We start from the raw sequence: 20,054 nt of genomic DNA, 5'->3' as shown, positions 1-20,054 counted from the left end.
AACAAACATAGCAAACTTAAAAGAGAATAGACCCACATATGAGACGCGCAGCAATGAACAATGGCTCATACCCTCAATGGTGGCTGCGCGGCCGCGCCCAAGGGCTGAACTGAGTGATTGCAATATGCTACGCATAAAAAATGAACCGCATGCCTGACTAGAATGGTCCACAGGGCTGAAACACGCACATGTGAACCGTGCTAAATGTTCCGAGGCGACAGTGGTGTGCTCGGGCTTATTGTCGTGCGGGACCACTGAGTTCATGTCCGAGGCTACGGCTTTTGCCTTTGGAGGGTGGTTTAGTCACTGGAACGAATAAGCCCTATGGTTGAATGAGCTTGTATAGTAGACGGGACTGGGTAGGGGGTTGAAACAATGCCTACATAGCAACGTATACAATCACACAGAGTGACCATTGCGCATTCAACGCTTTAATGTAATCGAAAAGACAACAACGAGAACTTAGAAGCACGTTGACAACCTTCTGGTAAAGCGATTTTAGCGATCGTGGGCGAAACTGCTGGGAAATTAGAGCAGAGGCCGCTTCTCTCATTATTCAGTTTCGGATTGCCAGAATCGAGGGCAGCAGTGCTGCCAAGTGGTCGGTGCAACTGTTCTGAGAGATGCAATGGCTCACGATCTTTCGCTAACAGCCATATGTTCAGGAGTGTGGTTGTGTCAACAAAGGCAGTGAAGGAGAAAGACAGGAGATGAGGAAAGTCTAGATATCAGGCACAATTCAGCTGATAACGCGAGTCAATTTATTACTTTTTGTTAATTCTCGCGGCCTTCACGATAATAGTCATCGTTAACAGGCTGCCCCAGCATTTGGGGGAAAAATGAAGACGTATGTGAGTGAGAGAGGTAGAGCGACACAGGAGTCATAAGGGGAAGGCAGGGAGGTTAACCAGGCTGAGCCCGGTAGGCTACCCTGCACTGGGTAAGCGGGAAAGGGGATTGAAAGAGGAAGATGAAATCGTTTTTTTTTTTGGCTAAGGCTTGTCGTGTCACTAGCTTGACAAAGGCTAGTGTCAACACATTCGTACTCACAAGATCGTCAGCCATCATGAAGATAATGTGTGGAGGTTTAGAAGCCTTGTCGGACTTCGGCTGGTGTGATGTTGCCAAGCACCCGCAGATAACAACGATGCATAGACTAGCGATAAGAAGCATGAGAAGAATAAAAATAAAATGTCATCTCTGATATCTGAACAAAGCAAGCAGCCTAAGACACAAGACAACGATAAAGCTGCGACCAACTTGGGGGTTTTCACCCTTACAGACAGGTCGAAACAAAGGCTTAGTGGGTAGTTATTGACTAAAAGATAAGATAGCTAAGTGGTCCACGGCAATTCTGGAGCACCAGGAGCCCCCTTGGAACCCCTGAAGTTTACAAGCTGAGCTGCAATAAAATCTTTCACAGTTTATTATAAACGTTCTAAACTTCGGTAAATTAAAGCAAGAAAGTGCTGTGCGGCCAATCCATGATGGCTACTATTTATTCGTTAGCGTCACCCTAACTCTAGGATGGAGAGAGATTCCTAATCATCCAAACTATCAATAATGGAATTTAAAGGTGATATTAACCGACACGTTGCATTGCAAGTTATGCGTGTATTTCTACTTTGGTTTTTATGTGATCTTTGAGAAATGTTCTTTCATCAAAATAGGCGTTGTTTAACGTAAAATGGTATGTTGGAATTTGTGTAGTTTATTCTGTGTAAAAGTTATCGCAATTTACGACACTATGATGTCGGTTATTGGCGCGGAATACTGGACGTCCTATAAAGTGGAGCTTCAATTTCTCGTAGTTTTCTCAATTGTATCAATATTTAAAAATAATATAGGGTAATTTATGAACAATATGCCTCGACCACTCTGCAGACAACGATATTTCTTTAAAGGAGTGATATTTTACTCCGGCTTAAGCTCGCCATATAGCGAGACAGACATAGGGAACGACACGGGCAAATATAGACAAAAACATAGAAAGATATGACAATGCATGGATTTGCTGACATTGTCTGTCACCGCACGGTGTGAAATTATAACTACGTAGGAATCGCGGTTCTACATCTGCAAGCACGCGATAATGGGACCTGAAACACGGTGCGTTGCAGCATAAAGACTTCCTCGGCTTCTAAAATATCGCTTTTTGGTGTATCCCGGCTTTTGCTCGTGATTACAAGTATTTTGATACTCCGCCATGCCACCACAAATTCTTCAGTGAAATGCTAAATGGCCTGAAACAGCACGTTCCGCGTCCTATTTAAGTACCCTTGTCCGCTAGTTAAGACAACGACCCGTGTGTTCTACGTGGACGTTTTTTTTACAAGACATTAGAATCGAATAAATGAGCCCATTCTAGCGCTTACAAACTTCTACACAAGTAGGAGGCACAGTTGTTACGAAGGACTTCGGGTGTTCGCTAGGAATGACCGACTCGCACAAATCACTTCTACCCTGAGGGAAAACACGACCTGCACTTTCTTACCACCGCACAGTGTTCGTGAACATTGCAGGCCCGGATAACAGTCGCTCAGGCCCTACGCTGTCGTTCCGCTATGATGTGGTGCCGCTCCGGAAGCGCAGAAGCCGAGTGATTTGGAACGATTCGCACAGCGCACGTTGTCAGCTTGTTGTTTACCACCGTTTGCCAATCAACGAGTCGAACCTGCACGCAGTCGACCGGCACGTGCGACATTGTCGGCGTTCGAAACCGTGTGTGTGCTCTAGCTCCCGAGGCCCTAAACATCTGGCTCCATGTGGCAAAAAAAGAATATTTTAAACAGCTGCGGAAGCAAAGGCGAAACCGGGGACATTAAACACTTTCATTGAGAGCACCTAAGCAGCTAGGTATACTTTTGCTTTGTTTCCTATGTGTTATGTTTTGCACTACATACATCAGAGATTCGAGGTGGTTTAACTGGGTGCAGCAGATTAGCAGTTTAATGGATCGTTGCTTCGTGGGCGCATGCCAATTAATTAACTTACCATAACTAATGTTAAGTAGCGAGACCTGAATTTCGCACTCAGAAGTGCATTTATTAACGCTGCCTTGCATGTCAGCATAAGAACAACCCAATAAATTGTTATATAGTAATTATTCTTCAACAAGCACGTGACTGGCTTGCTCTTGAAGGTGCTGTAAACTTATCCATTTAGATAGGTAAGCTTTAGTACATTCCTGAAGGGCAAGTTCAATGCTGCGAAGACTTTTGTGTGAGGCCGAAGTATGATTTCAACTCTGATTTATGCATTTTTTGGGTGGTTGCCATCTTCAACCATTTGAGCCTTCCTTCCTTCCTTCCTTCCTTCCTTCCTTCCTTCCTTCCTTCCTTCCTTCCTTCCTTCCTTCCTTCCTATCTATCTATCTATCTATCTATCTATCTATCTATCTATCTATCTATCTATCTATCTATCTATCTATCTATCTATCTATCTATCTATCTATCTATCTATCTATCTATCTATCTATCTATCTATCTATCTATCTATCTATCTATCTATCTATCTATCTATCTATCTATCTATCTATCTATCTATCTATCTATCTATCTATCTATCTATCTATCTATCTATCTATCTATCTATCTATCTATCTATCTATCTATCTATCTATCTATCTATCTATCTATCTATCTATCTATCTATCTATCTATCTATCTATCTATCTATCTATCTATCTATCTATCTATCTATCTATCTATCTGTTTTGCTAATTAGGTAACTAGTTAGCTAGCTATGATAAATTACGACCAGGGATCTAGTGATCCAAGTTGCCTACCTGCTTGGACCACAAGATATATGCTTCTGAGCGTGTTGCATAATGATGTTTCCATTGTCGTCATTCTAGTTCCGCGATATGTGACTCGCGTCATGCCGTCGTCGTCACGCCTTCTATCCCGACCAGTGTCCCAAGCTGGCTATTAGCTTGGGCCACTAGGTATGGGCCTAGTGTTGTCGGGGTCATTGCACCCTCATGGTTGTATCGGTGTCACTCCAGCTTTGTCATCCAACACTCGTCATGGCATCGTCATCGTACAATCATGGTGACCTCGTTGTCGCACCGTCGTAGTGTTGCCGTTGTGGTTGCTCAATCGTCGTCATTTCAGCTTCACGATCTTTCTTCATGCTGTCGTCGTCGCTCATTGTACTCCGGCCCGTGGTTGAAGTTGTCTGCAGCTTGGGCTACTAGGCATGTGTTTGGAGCCATGATGCTGTCGTGCTCTTCCGTCACTGTGATTGCAGGTTTTCCATCCGACTCTCCTCGACATGCCGTTATCAGGCCATTGTCAACACACAGCCGTTGTTACGCTGTCGCTTCAGTAACCTCAGCACATTGTCGTAATGCAGTAGTCGTTATACCATCTTCCTCGTTTTATCGACGTAACTCTTTCTTTGTCTTTGTACTGTAATCATACTCGCGTCATTGAATCGTGATTACGCCGCCCTTGTCTTGGCGTCATCGCCAAACATCTGCTGTCACGCTGACCCTGCACTGCATTGTCAGACCATCGTCGTAATGCCGTCGTGCCGTAATCGTTACTCGAGCTTCGTCACTCGACTATCGTCATGCCGTGGCCGTGACACCATCGTCGTCATACAGGTTTCGTGATATAGTCATCGTCCCGTAATTGTCGTTATACACTCGTCCTCATTGCACTGTCCTCATGCCGTGGTCATGCCATCGTCGTCGCTGCATAGTCCTACAGTCATCGACATGCATTCGTCTTCATACAATCGTCCGGATGCCGTTTCGGTCGTTTGATCGACGACATTGCAACTTCAATATCCGAAACTCGTCATACCTTCGTCGTTATACCACCTTTTTCGATCCATCGACGGCATTCCTTGTTCGTCATTCGATCGTAATCATGATGTCGCCATTCATTGGCGATTATGCCGCTGTTATGATGGCGTCGTCGCCATTGCGTCGTCGTCACACAGATACGAATTATGCATTCGTTTTCATATCGTCGTCGTTATGGCGCCGTGGTCTGGCCATTGTCTTCATTCCCCCTTCTTCATCCAGTTGTTGTCATATAGCCGTTGTCATGCCAACGTAAACATTCAATTGTCCTCATGTCGTTGTCATGTTGTCGTCGTTATGTCATCGTCATAATTTAACTAACAGCTCATTGTCGTAATTTACTGTTATACGCCTTCGTCGTTCGATCAATACAATTCCATTTTTGTCATTCCATTGTCATTGCATCGGCGTCATACAGCCATTCCTTCATGCTAATGGGCCACTTTGGCAAGCGAGTGCCATAGCAAAAGGAAAGTTGGTGGCATACTGCCGAAGCCACGAAAGTCTCATATTTACTATTACATGTGTCAAATAAAGGTGGCTTCAGGAATCTGTCGCTACATTGTTAGATTGCTATTCGCATTACCATCGACAGTCATTCTGACATGAGTCATGCAGTAATTTTAAGCATGACATGGTTTTAGCTCCCGTTGTCGGCGACCTTGCAGTGGCCTTGAGCTAAAAGCCAGGGTCATTATCCGGGCACTGAAACAAGGACACTTGGGCAAGTTGCGAGGACGAAACGAGATCATCCAAAAAACCAGTCAAAATAATAAAATTTAATCTCTGTCCCCCAAACCTTTGTACAGGACCGCATAACGTACGCTCGTTACTGCCCAGACAAGCAGCGAAAAATATTGCTTCCATGTTCTCCCTAATATTTGTTCACAATATCACTCAAGCTGTAACTTCTGGTATGCTAAAATTTTATTTGTCATTAGCAATAGGGCGTCGTTCAAAAGGCAAATACAGAGCACCATACACTTGATTGTCATCTTTTCGCGCTGAGGCAGACTTGCCTGTGCTCTGTTGAACGCCAGTGGTCCGTGAAGTCTGCGGCGCGGGTTTCGCGTCGCCTCAAGAGATGGCGCCACACTGCGTGGCGCTTCCTTCAAGCGATTTTCATTTTCGAGGTGGACAGGACTCTCCCTGGCGTCTTTCGCGGCCTATCGCGCCGCCTTCAGGCGGATTTTTTTTGTTCTACCTGGGCAGCGTCTGTATGGACCAGTACACAGTATGGCGTGGTGCGGTGTGGTGCGGTGTGTTGTGGTGTGGTGGGGTGTGGTGGGGTGAGCCGTTGCGAACATGCACTGCACCTATGGTGTACTGTAATGGGGCAATGTGTCGTCCGGGGGCGAAAACGTGGCTCGTTTTACGATGAGACCTGAGGCACAGGAGCACTTCGGTCTAGTGCAGCGTAATGTGGCGCTGCAACCTGAAGTCATTGCTATAGCAAGTGCGGCCATAATGGTGCAACACAAGGCCTTCGGGATCAGCAGTTATGATTGTCGCGGAGCTCGTGCATGTCCGCGAGGAGCTAGCTGCTTGCTTGCTACTGCTTTTCCCGCCGCGTTAGCGCATTTTTTATGTGCACGGTAAGCACTGGGCTTGTAAAAGTCTGTTTTGTGCACGGACATTCCTGAACGAGGATAGAACTCACTCCGGGCTTCTTCCGATCGCTCACGTTGAGAACGTTGGCTGTATTCTTGCGCTTTGGCGCCCTTTTGTGGATATAGATGTCCAAACGAAGCTGGCTAAATTTGCCGCAGAGCATTATTTTGTTTCTACAGTAGAACCTGCATGGTGACCCCTTTTCTGGCTGATGCAACATGAAAGGAATGCCGCGTGACCCACCAGGCCCATGGAATGCAGGTGTTGCTTCCGAGCTTCTCATTCTTGTGTGTCCTGCAATAATTTGATAACAAAAACATATGCGTGCTTACCGAAAAGAACGCACACGAGTGTTCGTTTGTCTTCTGCAACCGAAACGCTGAGCAAACGACCAGGAACACTGCGGGATCTGTGGTTGAAAACCTGCAAGCCTAGACGGTGTTATTGATGTATCGTTACAGTTTCTAGTATTGATTGTTTTGCAACTTACAATAATTTCGATTGTGTTGTGCGAGATATTTAATTCGTAAATGCAGAATTATTTACGCAAGATAGAAGCGTTAGAAACACCGGCCGATCGCAACGCCCATCTCGTGTCGTTTTGATACGTGGAAGACACACTGCCCCATTCCAGTACGCCATACTACAGCCATATCAAGGCGCAGAAGACCAGGACTCAAGAAGAACACAAACGACAGGACCGGGCGCCGGTCCTGTCGTTCGTGTTCTTCTTCTTGAGTCCTGGTTTTCTGCGCCTTGCCTTTACTAATGCAAGCATGAACCAGCTAACCCAAGCAAGAGTTTTACTTGAGCATATCAAGATTGTGGCTAATATCACCTCCAAAGAATCTGCTTTGCCGGTTGCCATTTCAAGCTTGCATCTACTCCCGATTATTGTAGAGCGGCTAATTTTTTACAGCGAGGCTGTATACGTCTACCGTCCAAGAAAATCTTAGTGTTATTGTGGTAAGCAAAAAACTTCCCATACGTGAGCCAATACCGGAGATAGGGAAATGCCGGGCCGACCCGCGGCGAAGGTGAAGCAGGCGTTAAGCACTCCCCAAACGTGGCCCGATCCCGAAGCTAGTGCAATACCAGCCCGACCCGCGGCGGAGGTGAAGCAGGCGTTAAGCTCTTCCATACGTGGGCCGAGGCCGAAGTTAGTGCAATGCCTTGCCGACCCGCTGCGGAGGTGAAGCAGGCGTTAAGCTCTTCCATACGTGGGCCGAGGCCGAAGTTAGTGCAATGCCTTGCCGACCCGCAGCGGAGGTGAAGCAGGCGTTAAGCTCTTCCATACGTGGGCCGAGGCCGAAGTTAGTGCAATGCCTTGCCGACCCGCAGCGGAGGTGAAGCAGGCGTTAAGCTCTTCCATACGTGGGCCGAGGCCGAAGTTAGTGCAATGCCTTGCCGACCCGCAGCGGAGGTGAAGCAGGCGTTAAGCTCTTCCATACGTGGGCCGAGGCCGAAGTTAGTGCAATGCCTTGCCGACCCGCTGCGGAGGTGAAGCAGGCGTTAAGCTCTTCCATACGTGGGCCGAGGCCGAAGTTAGTGCAATGCCTTGCCGACCCGCTGCGGAGGTGAAGCAGGCGTTAAGCTCTTCCATACGTGGGCCGAGGCCGAAGTTAGTGCAATGCCTTGCCGACCCGCTGCGGAGGTGAAGCAGGCGTTAAGCTCTTCCATACGTGGGCCGAGGCCGAAGTTAGTGCAATGCCTTGCCGACCCGCAGCGGAGGTGAAGCAGGCGTTAAGCTCTTCCATACGTGGGCCGAGGCCGAAGTTAGTGCAATGCCTTGCCGACCCGCTGCGGAGGTGAAGCAGGCGTTAAGCTCTTCCATACGTGGGCCGAGGCCGAAGTTAGTGCAATGCCTTGCCGACCCGCTGCGGAGGTGAAGCAGGCGTGAAGCTCTTCCATACGTGGGCCGAGGCCGAAGTTAGTGCAATGCCTTGCCGACCCGCAGCGGAGGTGAAGCAGGCGTTAAGCTCTTCCATACGTGGGCCGAGGCCGAAGTTAGTGCAATGCCTTGCCGACCCGCAGCGGAGGTGAAGCAGGCGTTAAGCTCTTCCATACGTGGGCCGAGGCCGAAGTTAGTGCAATGCCTTGCCGACCCGCGGCGGAGGTGAAGCAGGCGTTAAGCTCTTCCATACGTGGGCCGAGGCCGAAGTTAGTGCAATGCCTTGCCGACCCGCTGCGGAGGTGAAGCAGGCGTTAAGCTCTTCCATACGTGGGCCGAGGCCGAAGTTAGTGCAATGCCTTGCCGACCCGCAGCGGAGGTGAAGCAGGCGTTAAGCTCTTCCATACGTGGGCCGAGGCCGAAGTTAGTGCAATGCCTTGCCGACCCGCAGCGGAGGTGAAGCAGGCGTTAAGCTCTTCCATACGTGGGCCGAGGCCGAAGTTAGTGCAATGCCTTGCCGACCCGCAGCGGAGGTGAAGCAGGCGTTAAGCTCTTCCATACGTGGGCCGAGGCCGAAGTTAGTGCAATGCCTTGCCGACCCGCAGCGGAGGTGAAGCAGGCGTTAAGCTCTTCCATACGTGGGCCGAGGCCGAAGTTAGTGCAATGCCTTGCCGACCCGCTGCGGAGGTGAAGCAGGCGTTAAGCTCTTCCATACGTGGGCCGAGGCCGAAGTTAGTGCAATGCCTTGCCGACCCGCAGCGGAGGTGAAGCAGGCGTTAAGCTCTTCCATACGTGGGCCGAGGCCGAAGTTAGTGCAATGCCTTGCCGACCCGCAGCGGAGGTGAAGCAGGCGTTAAGCTCTTCCATACGTGGGCCGAGGCCGAATTTAGTGCAATGCCTTGCCGACCCGCAGCGGAGGTGAAGCAGGCGTTAAGCTCTTCCATACGTGGGCCGAGGCCGAAGTTAGTGCAATGCCTTGCCGACCCGCAGCGGAGGTGAAGCAGGCGTTAAGCTCTTCCATACGTGGGCCGAGGCCGAAGTTAGTGCAATGCCTTGCCGACCCGCAGCGGAGGTGAAGCAGGCGTTAAGCTCTTCCATACGTGGGCCGAGGCCGAAGTTAGTGCAATGCCTTGCCGACCCGCTGCGGAGGTGAAGCAGGCGTTAAGCTCTTCCATACGTGGGCCGATCTCGAAGATAGTGGAATGCCGGGCCGACCCGCGGCGGAGGTGAGGCAGGCGCTAAGCACTCCTCATACGTGGGCCGATCCGAAGATAGTCCAATGCCGGGCCGACCCGCGGCGTCGGTGCAGTTCGCCATTACGTCGCCCACATACACAGCTTCGCTGGTCATCCTTTTTCATAACGTGGAAGGGCACTTAAATTTTTTGTATAGTCATTTCTTTATTTCATTCCTTCCTTTTCTTCCTTCTTTCTTTCTGCGTCTCTTTCATTTCTTCTTTCTTTCATTCCTTCCTTTTCTTCCTTCTTTCTTTCTCGTTTTATTTCCTTTTTCCTTTCTCTTCTTTCTTTACTTCTTTGATTCTCCCTTTCCTGCATTTATTCATGCTTTATTTCTTTCTTTCATCCTTTCTTTCTTGTCTTTTTCTTTCTTTTTCCTTCTTTCGTTCTCTTTCTTTCCTTCTTTCTTTCCTTTTTCTTCATTTCTTTCTTTCCTTTTTTTCCTTTCGTCCTTCCTTTCTTTCTTTCTCTCTTTCTTCTTTCCGCCTTTCGTTCTTTTTTTTCTTTCTATGTGGGAGTATTAGCCCTGTCGCGCGGCATGCGTCATGTCACTCACAGCGAACGAGACTACGTCTTAATGCCATTTTTGTTGCTTCTACTGAGGCATAGTGAATGACATTCACAGCTAATGGCATTTGCCCTTTAAATGAGTTTCCTGAACACGTGCAAGCGCTACGTGTGTAACCTCGACGATAGGTGCTTGGTCAAAAATTACGAAATCGATAAGTAAATAACGACAGAAAGCTGAGCTAGTTGGTAAGGTTGGTAAGGATAAGTAAAAACGAAATGTAATCAGAGTAAAAGTTGTCATTATTGCTGTTATGAACGTTTTATTAATTTTATGAAGTACAGTGCAATTGATGAAGTAGTTTGTGCAGTGATATGGTCGTTCCCACTCTCCGTCTGGACGCTAGCCCCTCTTGTCCGCCATGTTTACAAACGCTCGTCGTTTTTTTTTTTCATTTCTGCCTATTGCTTTCAAAGTGGTGCCGCGCTAAAGCCTATTCACCGACCCCGGAAGCCAACACGGCGGCTTCGTCAGCGGAGTATGAGAAGCGAAAAGAGCACTGCACCGACGACGAGACGCGTGCGCTGCTGGCAAGAGCACCTCACTGATTGGAAGCAGAGCGAAGCGCAACCCGACCGTATACGTGTCGATTGCCGGGTGCCTTCGTGCGCAAGGTGCCCATTAACATGGCCAACAATTACGAATGATATTTTGTATACCCTTGTACACGGGGAACACAAGACCGCAATGGCAATCGGTATGAATGTCCTTTACTGCGAATGAAATTACATGTGCCGTGTGACAGAGGTGTTACACAGCTGCCCAGTGTTACAAGCAGGCAGCCGCGGATGTGGCAGAGTGCGACAGGAAACACGGCGCAGACAAGTTGAGATGACTCCTAAAATTTCCACTTCAAGTAAGCACATGAGGATGCTGATTTTCGAGCAGTTCGTTGCCCTCTGCGGCAACGAACTGCTCGAAAATGCTCTGCTTGAACAAAGGCGAAAACAGGAAACCTGCGTTGCTAACCTTGAAGGCGAGGAATATAATCGTGCCCCGGCGGCCGCGTTTCGACGTGAGCAAAATGCAAAAGAAACCCGTGTCATAAATTTACGTGCACGGTAAAGAACCTCACGTCGACAGAATTATTCCGAGATTCCGTGCTACACGTGCGTCACAATCATATTGTAGTTTTTGCACGTAAAACCCAATAGTTTAATTAATTTTATGGATATTCTCGCTGACAGGGATAGTTAACTGCGGTCCAGTCTATCATATTGCGTGTCTTCTTGTGATGCTTTGCCAATGTGCCGAATGCCAAGTTGGATTTCGCCACACTCTACTGATGTTTCCTGCGCCTTCTTTTACTTTTTTCTTTTTTTATGCCAGGAAGAGGCTCTTTTACAACCCTAACAAGGGGCCTTGTCTATCACACCTATATCGGCACTCACCTTTGAGGTATCTTTTCGATGTGGCACATGTTCGAAGTGGCATTTGCGCATCTTAAGCGCAAATGAAATATTTTCAACTTGCGTGGTCATAAACAGGTCATTCCAACTGCCTCGAGCGGCCAGTCGCGCGGCAATTTTGTGTGCATTTACGGGCTTCTTTCACGCTTGGAAAAACCCTTTTATGTAGCACGCGTTGAGCATCAGGAAGCCGTATCTGGAGTTCTTCATGTCGTTCTACACTTTTCTAGCTTTAGTTATCCAGCTTTATTTACGAGAAATCATTCTTCATCATATAAATGTTAATGTTTTCATCACAAACTAAGTCAAAACCATTTTTTGTTTACAAACCTTTCGATTGCTTCCAGATAGTTAAAAAAGAGGACACAGTGCTACTGGGGGGACGATGGTAGACAGTTATTACCATATTTTGTGATTTGATTGGCAAAGTTTCGCATTTATGCGTACTCACAGTAAGTTCGGGCAGTAGTTCACAAGTAAGGCGCTCGTTAACCAAGATGGACCATAATCAAAATAGACCACCGCGTGAGTACGAACCATTTAGATAAAAGGTATCACAGGATGGGAAGACTTAAAACATCTGCATCGTCACCAGACCATGTTTCTGTTAATAACGTTTCATCAAATGAAACTTGTGGTTGTTCAAAGAACAAAGAATGTTCAGGATTTTTTATTTGTAACTGACCAGTTGTTCGGGTGAAAATATTTAAATGGTTTTAGGAACGCTTTTCCCATATACTGCTCACATACTTGGGGTAATACCACCACCTGTCCACCGTCGGCTTTGCGCACAATGACACGGCCGTTGTTGTGCCATACATATTTGTGTTTCGCCCTTTTAGCCTGTTTTTTGTTTTGTTTTGTTTCGAGCAATAAAATACCTTACCGTTTCGCCACATTTTCGCTTATGAAGACCTCGTAATCCATACTACATAGCTTTTTCTTGGTCTGCCACCAACAGTCCCTTTCAGTCTGTTTGGCAAAACGCCAGGTTATGCCTGGGCTTTTTTGTTTGTTTGAAGGCGGATGGTGAACCGCGTTAGCCGTTAGTTAGTTAGTTAGTTAGTTAGTTAGTTAGTTAGTTAGTTAGTTAGTTAGTTAGTTAAACATTACCCGTCAGTTCTGGATGCTGAAGCTGCGCGGCAAGCACATTTAGCTTAACGATCACATTTTCCATTTCCGTGTGCTTGATTCCGTGCAATTCAAGATTAAGGTGGAGGCTCATCCATTCAGGGGCGTCAATTTCAGATTGAGACTGACTGATGTCGCCCCCGTTTTTCTCGAGTTTTCTGGAGGTTCGGAGCTTTGGATCGTTAATTTCCTGTTCATTTCTGTCCGTGCGTTGTCGCAGTTCATTGTACTGCTCCGTATAAAATTGCAAGGGGTCCTCGATGCCTTCAACTATTTACTTCAGCAACAACAAGTCGTCAAGCTTAGGGCTCAAATTCTTTAACATAATCCGAAACACTTGTCGGTCAGAATCAATACTTGCACTCTGCAGTTGCGCTCGAATTTTCTGTCGTCGGCAAGTAGTACAGCGCCAAGCTGCTCAGCACGTACGCCTCCCCCTTTTTCTTTAGCATTGTATCACTGCACGCTACAAAGGATTCGACTCAGTGAGCCGTACCTCGCAAGTCGAAGCTAGCACATTGGAAGTTATGTTCGCTATTTTCACTATTTGGCGGCAGCAGCACCAGCAGCATCAAGAACAAAGTGCATAACAAGGGGAATGAGGGATTCAGAAATTCTAACCTGCGAAAAAGCAGGTACTGATTTAGGCGATGCTCCCTCCATGCTGGCGCTGCCGCATATGTGTATATTTTAATTTTTTAACGTTCCTATTTTGCGGCAGAAAGTTTGTAACATTACTGTGGGGTAACCTTATCCACCACTCAGTTGACTGTCATCATACCGGGCTAATATAATGAATTCTATTTTTTTGCAAACTTCTCGAACGACTTTATAATTGCCGTCGATATTATTTTAATAGCCTTCTCGCTCCTAAACAATTTGGCGGTACAGTGGGAATGGTGCGTTTCTCGCCTTACACGCACAGCGTAAGGCACTCGATGAAATTAAAGATGAAAAGCCACACACCTTACTCATCTATTTTCATCGCAAATGTGCTTTCCACAGCGTCTTGCATCTCGCAGTGTCACACTTTCTCAGATCTCATAAGTGCCGTAAGAACCTTTTCTAATTAATAAAAGTTTTCTTTAAATAATAGAACTGTCATTTACCGCTCTAGCGCTCGGGACACTTCAATTGGAAGTGGTGAGAGCTCACCAATCAGTCACCTACTGCAGAATATTATTATTCATGGGCTTATGAATATCTTCCCATCAAGTGTGTCAACATAGGCTTACGCCGACGACCACTCTTATCATGAAGTTGGGTGGCGCGTGGCACTCATCTTATCTGTGGCTGGGCGCGTCGTGCAAAAGTAAACATTAGCACCGAAAAATTTAAAGTTTTCGGTCCTTCTTCAATAACCATGCAAACACTCCTACCAGAATGGGCAACCCATTTACATGGCGTCGCCCTCAAATGCCAACTGAAACAAAAAAAATCCTCGGCGTTATTTTCATTCGAACCTAGCCTTAACTGAACGTCTAAACTACATCAGAACAAAAAAAAATGGGAAACTACTTCTTCCAGTGGATTCATGTTTTCTTTTTAAACTGAATTGCTCTTCATCCCAAGTTGACATCCACTTTTTATGTCCCACGAATCACCCGTTTGAAAGCCCACCATTTCAGTCCCTTCCATTTCATTTCTATACTCACCACTATGTAAATCGCACTTGCGCACACCATCGCAGCTGTATTTCGCGGAACTCGCCTGAAATGCACCTGGTTGGGAGTCGAGCACCGATTGTGCCGCCTCTCTCATCCTGTCCACCTTTCGCGCTCGGTCTTTAGCTATGAATAAACTAGCCAAGCAGCCCGTCTTACTGTGATATAGCGCGTCCTCTTAGGTGCCTTCGTTCATCAAAATAAAATGCAATGGATGGGTACTTAACAGCAGATTAGGTGTTCCTTCTATTGCTGTAGACCGGGACAACGAGTACGGACAATTTCAAGAATCCAAAGAAGAAAATTTAGGAGTGGGGTGCGTAGGCACGAAGCTCACCGAATGTACGAATTCCGACCCCTAAACGAAACTGTGTATGTCGCATCATTTTTGTGATTACCTTTTCAGGGTAATGCTCATGCATTACCCTGAAAAAAAAAAAGATAAAAACGTGGTTTACAGTAGTCTTACACAGCTAGTAGCCAAGGGAACTATATTTCTCCAAAATCATGGCATGTTCTTTTACTGGGGGCAAGCGAGTGCTCTTCTTTTTCTTCTTTTAACCCAATTGTACCCCAATAACCCGGTTCAGGATCTTCGTAATTGGTTTGGACCGTTGTTATGTTCATTCAGGAGCTAAACCGGAACCGAACCGAAACAAACCCGAAAATATTTTGGTTCGGCTCCGTAACACTGTCACCCTAACGGCCCTCAAAGATTTAGTTTCTGGAGCGTGCAGGGATCACGCAAAGGTGTTGGTAAACAAATTAAAAATGAAATGCAATGAAAGGAAATGAAATCATGTGCTGCGATCCTTCATTCGTGAAAGGAATGGCAGCTTCTTTGTAAAGAAGCTGCCAACGTGCTTTTCCAACGCAATTTGTCAGCATTTTACTTGCATCTTGGCTATAGTCACCTTTACTGAGAGTAACCAAGGGCGCTATTCCAAATTTATTGTAAAACTATTCCAAATTTTTCTATTCCTATTCTGCTATCAGCCCTCAGCGATTGGTCAAAAACTTTTTTGGACCACCGCCACTTCACCTGTCTGTCACACGACCTCACGAAAACCGCGACACCTCCCCATCTGATATGACGTATACACACTGATTATGCATGATTTGACCGAAAAATGGAAAACAGTTTTTTTCTTGTTCGACGCCTTTTCGCCGTTAGCCCCCGGCTATTGGTCAAAAGGTTTAGGGCTGCACCCACTTCACCTGCCTGCCACGCGACGTCACAAAACCGCAAAAACTCACCTCGTCAAAGTGACGTGTACGCATTATAGATGCATTAATACGCCGAACAAAACTGAATGTTCTTCTGAATAGCCGCAGGCTGCCCCGTTCCGAAAAGAATAAAAGATGGCTGCCGCCGATCGCTCAGGCGCTGGCAACTCGCACCTGCCGGAGAGCAGGGGTTATTTGCCCATAATAAATCTTCTTGCTGGCCGTGTAACGTTTTCAAGTACTTTCCGCACGTTTACGACCTTCTTCTGCCAACGCTTCTTTACTGCGGATCCGTTTTAACGTCATCCTTAAGCTTCCGTTGCATGCCGCCGCGATTTTCGACCAGCCACCACAAGCTAAGAAGGGAAAGCGGGCCAAGCGCAGACGCCGGCAACCACCCTCTTCATCCGGTTATCGATTTTCAATACACTGGCTCTGCCACATCGAATCCCTCTCCATTTGAGCGTGCTCCTCGCCTCTTGTCAGCCAATTAGATACGACAAGCCGCTCAGTGTAGGCAATCTTATTCTTTTTTTACATAAACAAAAGTGACCTCATATGAACGACGAGAGCGGTTGATTGGTCTGTTCAGGCAACCCTGCGGGTGACCGCCCGGTGCTTGCGTCGGCGGTTACGCAAAATTGACGTCAGGAGATTGGAATAAAAACTTATTGGAATAGTTTTACGTTATAGGGTCCCAAGGGGGAAATTTGTGCAAAACGACTTGAAGTACGCATGTGTGACTGTTTGACGATGTGGTAGCTTTACCATGTGTGTTTGGTTGCAAGCATGGAGAAAGAAACGAAGTAGTGGTAAACATGGCGCAATGGCCAATGAATGAACCAACATGTAATCGCCTCATCGGAGCATGATGTAAGTTTTAGTGCTCCCGCTTTGCAGGTACGGCAGCCGAACAAATGCGCATTGATTAAAAGCTACCGTGAACTAAATTTCTTCGGCCAATATGATGTGCCTCAGAGGTCACTTGTTGGGGCGCCACTGCGAGGAAAAAAGCGAAAGGAATCGCTCCACGAAGGGTTCGCTTGCCATGATTGGTGGCGTGACGTGATGCTCCCTCCTAGTTAATTTAATTCCTGCATGGTTGCAAGTTAGAGCTTGCCTTGTTCTATCTTCGTCTCCATCCTGCATATATTGCAGTATTATATGCTGTACTGCACTTGCTATATTCGTAATTCTAACTGTGTTTCGGCTAACTTTCTGCATTGCAGAAGTATAGCAATAAGCCTTGTGCATGGGAGTTGGCGCCCCGACCATTGTTGTGGAACAAACAGATCTTTCTTTCGCACTCGCGAGGCTTCCAGTGGGCGAGATGTGATCATAAATGGACGCGCGACCGAAATTCTATAAATTCTAGTTCGAATTCTAGCATTCGACGTTGAAGATCATGAAATCGCACGTCTTTCTCCAGCAGGTCCATAAATACTTTGTTTAGTGCAATACAACGGACACAAGAAAGGCGAAAGGACAAGGCCATACTTTCAACTGACATAATTTTATTGCGTCACTCCTTTATAGACAGCAGAAACTAGAGGAACATGCGCAGTGAACGCCATGTGCAGGAACCACCAACATCCGATCACAAGAGCGCACTCATGCGACAGAATCTAGAAAAACCATATTCAGCACTGTACAAGTTTAAAGAAGGCACCCTAATGCATTGTGACCCTAACGACTGCATGAAGAATGCTTCCGATAACCATTTGGCTCAACATTGTACCATATGCAAGTGCGAACCCATGTTTCGTGATACCACGATTTTGAAAAAGAGCCGCGATACCACCACCCGAGAGTTATCGGAAGCATTCTTCATACAGTCGAATGAACGATTTGGCAGAACTTCAATGCCGCGTATGTGATTCGTTTGATCATGAAATTGCCAGTGATTGCAGTGCCATAGTTCCCTATGATAAGTTCAGTAGAATACTTGGAGCCAAACCGAGCTCGCGCAGCAACCCTGTCAAAGTCGTTCTTCACGTACGGCCAAGACGCACGCCACGTATGGGCCTTCACGTGAGCACTGCATGCATCGGTAGAGGAGGCCGATAGCAACAATACGTGAACGTTCACGATCTTCTGCACGGTATCAATGAAAAATCGTTTATTAGGGAGAACATCAGAAGAATGCTTTTCACGCATATTTTTTTATTTATGCTCGATGCACAACTGCCGACTAGCCTTCGTTCTGTATTCGCGTAGCTTTCCTTTTTATTTTCTTGTTTGTACAAGGCATGTCCGGAAAGTGACGAGACCGTCTTTCCTGTCGAACAGCACAGCTGCGTGCCCGCAGGCAGAATTTGCATACAGATGAGTCTGTGCTACGAATGAGCGTCCGTGCAGGTGTCTGTGAAGGGTTACAGGGGAAAAAAAAGAAATTCTTGCGTAAAATCTAAATGGTGCGTAGCGTCGAGCAAACGGAATGTCTGCCAACTAAGCCAACTGTCGACGCTACATTTTGCGCGAACGTGCTCGAACGCTCGGGAAGGAGCTAGGGTTCCCCGCTTCCACAATAAGATCGCCACTACCTGGATCCTCCACCATGACGATGCGCGAGTCGCGCATCGCTCAAAGTGAGGGAATTTTAAAGCGAAAGCTTTACTGGCCGCGAACTTGCGATTTCGAGGTGGCCGTGCTCTGAGCAGGTACATGACGTCACAACGCGTTCCTCGTCACACTGCGTTCCTCGTCGTTGCGTTCGCCTCCGCTCGCTTCGCCAGCTGCGTCGCATGCCCGATATAATGTCGGAGGACTGAAAAGGAGAGCTCGCGGGCGCCGCAACCACAGTTGAGGTTGCAGTATGGACGGCGACAATTCTGATAAGCAGGAGTAGGCCTGGAATCGACATCGGAACGAGCTGATGAGGAAACGACTCACCCAGGAAACAGACGAACAGCGCGCCGAACGACTGGCTGAATGCTGCAGCATAGCCAGACAACCAGACTAACCTGGACTTGCAATCAAGATTAACCAAGGCTAACCATGCTATGTCTTAGCTTTCGCTACGTATATCCTGGCATAGCCGAGCTAAGCCACTGCCAATTTATTTTTTGGCCGCGCACAGAACAGTATGCGTAGCCACTCCTGGCATTTCCCGTGCTGACTTCGTTGTTTTTTTTTCCTGTCGATAAACGTGGCTTGAAAGGACACCGTTTTTTATGGATGGATGGATGGATGGATACAACTTTTTTGTACGTCCGGCAAGGTTTAACGCGACCCGGGCTCAGGTCTCCCACGGAGGAACGTCAAGGCCCTGCCTCAACGCCGTTTTTGAGACCGTAAATTAATTCGAAGGAGCCGCGACGCAGGCTGCTTGTCAGGATATACTTATCAAACACGGAGGAAACGCGGGCAATGGTGTATCGACGCCGAAGGCAAAAGTTTTGAATTTTCGGGCGAAGGTTGTATTGCCTCACTCGTGTCGCCGTCGGTGTTAGTGTTGCCGTAGGAAAAAGAAAAGAACCAAGCCGTGCGAAAATGAAAATTTATTGTTAGGTTGCGATACCACCACGCTAACCGATTCAGCCACTGTCTTTCTTTTTTCTTTATTGCGAGGAAGTATGAGTAGTATCAATCCAAAATAGTTACATTACATTTGAACATACATTCATTATACGCACCCTTTAAAGGGAGGTTTTATATGCATGAAGAAATATATGCAGCACAATGCGCGATAGCCAATCACATGCGTCCCCTCTCTCCGGAGGAAGGAAAGGGTGTGATCGCCTGTTCGCTCACCTCGGCTCCCGCCGTTTCCCGCCATTCAGGCCCGGCTGTCAGATGGGGAAGCTGCGTTTGGTTCGTACTGCGGAAGGGCAGGCTGCGTCGAAGGAAAAGCAGCGCGTTGTGCGTTTGGCCGAAGAACAGGTGGCGTTTGATAAACGCCGCCGGGAAGTCGCTCGAGAAAGGGCTCGTCGTCGACATGCCAGCCTCGCCGTGAGGGAGCGCGAAGCCGGGGCGTTACGACAACGAAGAGCCCCGGATGCAGAGCTTCTCCTGTACCCTTCTTCACAGTAGTGGAAGGGTGGTCATTTTTTTTACTATGCAAATTTTGGGGAAAATTACAACGACATTGACGTGAACAATACCGAAACAACGAATAATAATAATAATAATAATAATAATAATAATAATAATAATAATAATAATAATACTTTATTATCAAATCTGCGAGTATAATTACAGAAATCAGGTTCCCCTAAGCGACCACAGTAGCTTGTGACGCGAAACCCGGCAGTCAGTAAAATGACTCAGCCAGAAAATGACTTTTCGTTCCTTTGAAAGAAATAAAAATGAAAAGAGATTGAAAACTAAGGCAGCGAGTGATAAAGTACTAGGCAAAAAAAGAAGAGAATCACCAAAAAACAACAACAAAGAAAACACAAAAAAAGCGAAGAAACGACCAGAGAGCGAATACATGTTTCAACAATGACAGAAAAAATTAAAATATGACGCCTATAATCATTCTGTGTACAATGCCCTTAAAG

At 46.9% G+C, this 20,054-nt stretch overlaps 1 protein-coding gene across 1 annotated transcript in view; it reads right to left on the bottom strand.

Annotated features, from left to right (window-relative positions):
* Nucleotides 1-19,491, bottom strand: part of LOC139061456 (arylsulfatase B-like) — a 46,429-nt gene extending 26,938 nt beyond the window's left edge. The window contains exon 1 of the mRNA XM_070541448.1: nt 19,306-19,491. Within this exon, the coding sequence (XP_070397549.1) occupies nt 19,306-19,491 (186 nt within the window). The remainder of the gene's footprint in view (nt 1-19,305) is intronic.
* Between the last annotated feature and the right edge of the window lie 563 nt (nt 19,492-20,054).

This window comes from Dermacentor albipictus, chromosome 6 (assembly GCF_038994185.2).
Source record: "Dermacentor albipictus isolate Rhodes 1998 colony chromosome 6, USDA_Dalb.pri_finalv2, whole genome shotgun sequence".
NCBI classification, from domain to species: domain Eukaryota; kingdom Metazoa; phylum Arthropoda; class Arachnida; order Ixodida; family Ixodidae; genus Dermacentor; species Dermacentor albipictus.
Note: the sequence above shows the minus strand (reverse complement) of the source record. Positions and strands in the feature narration are given on the sequence as shown.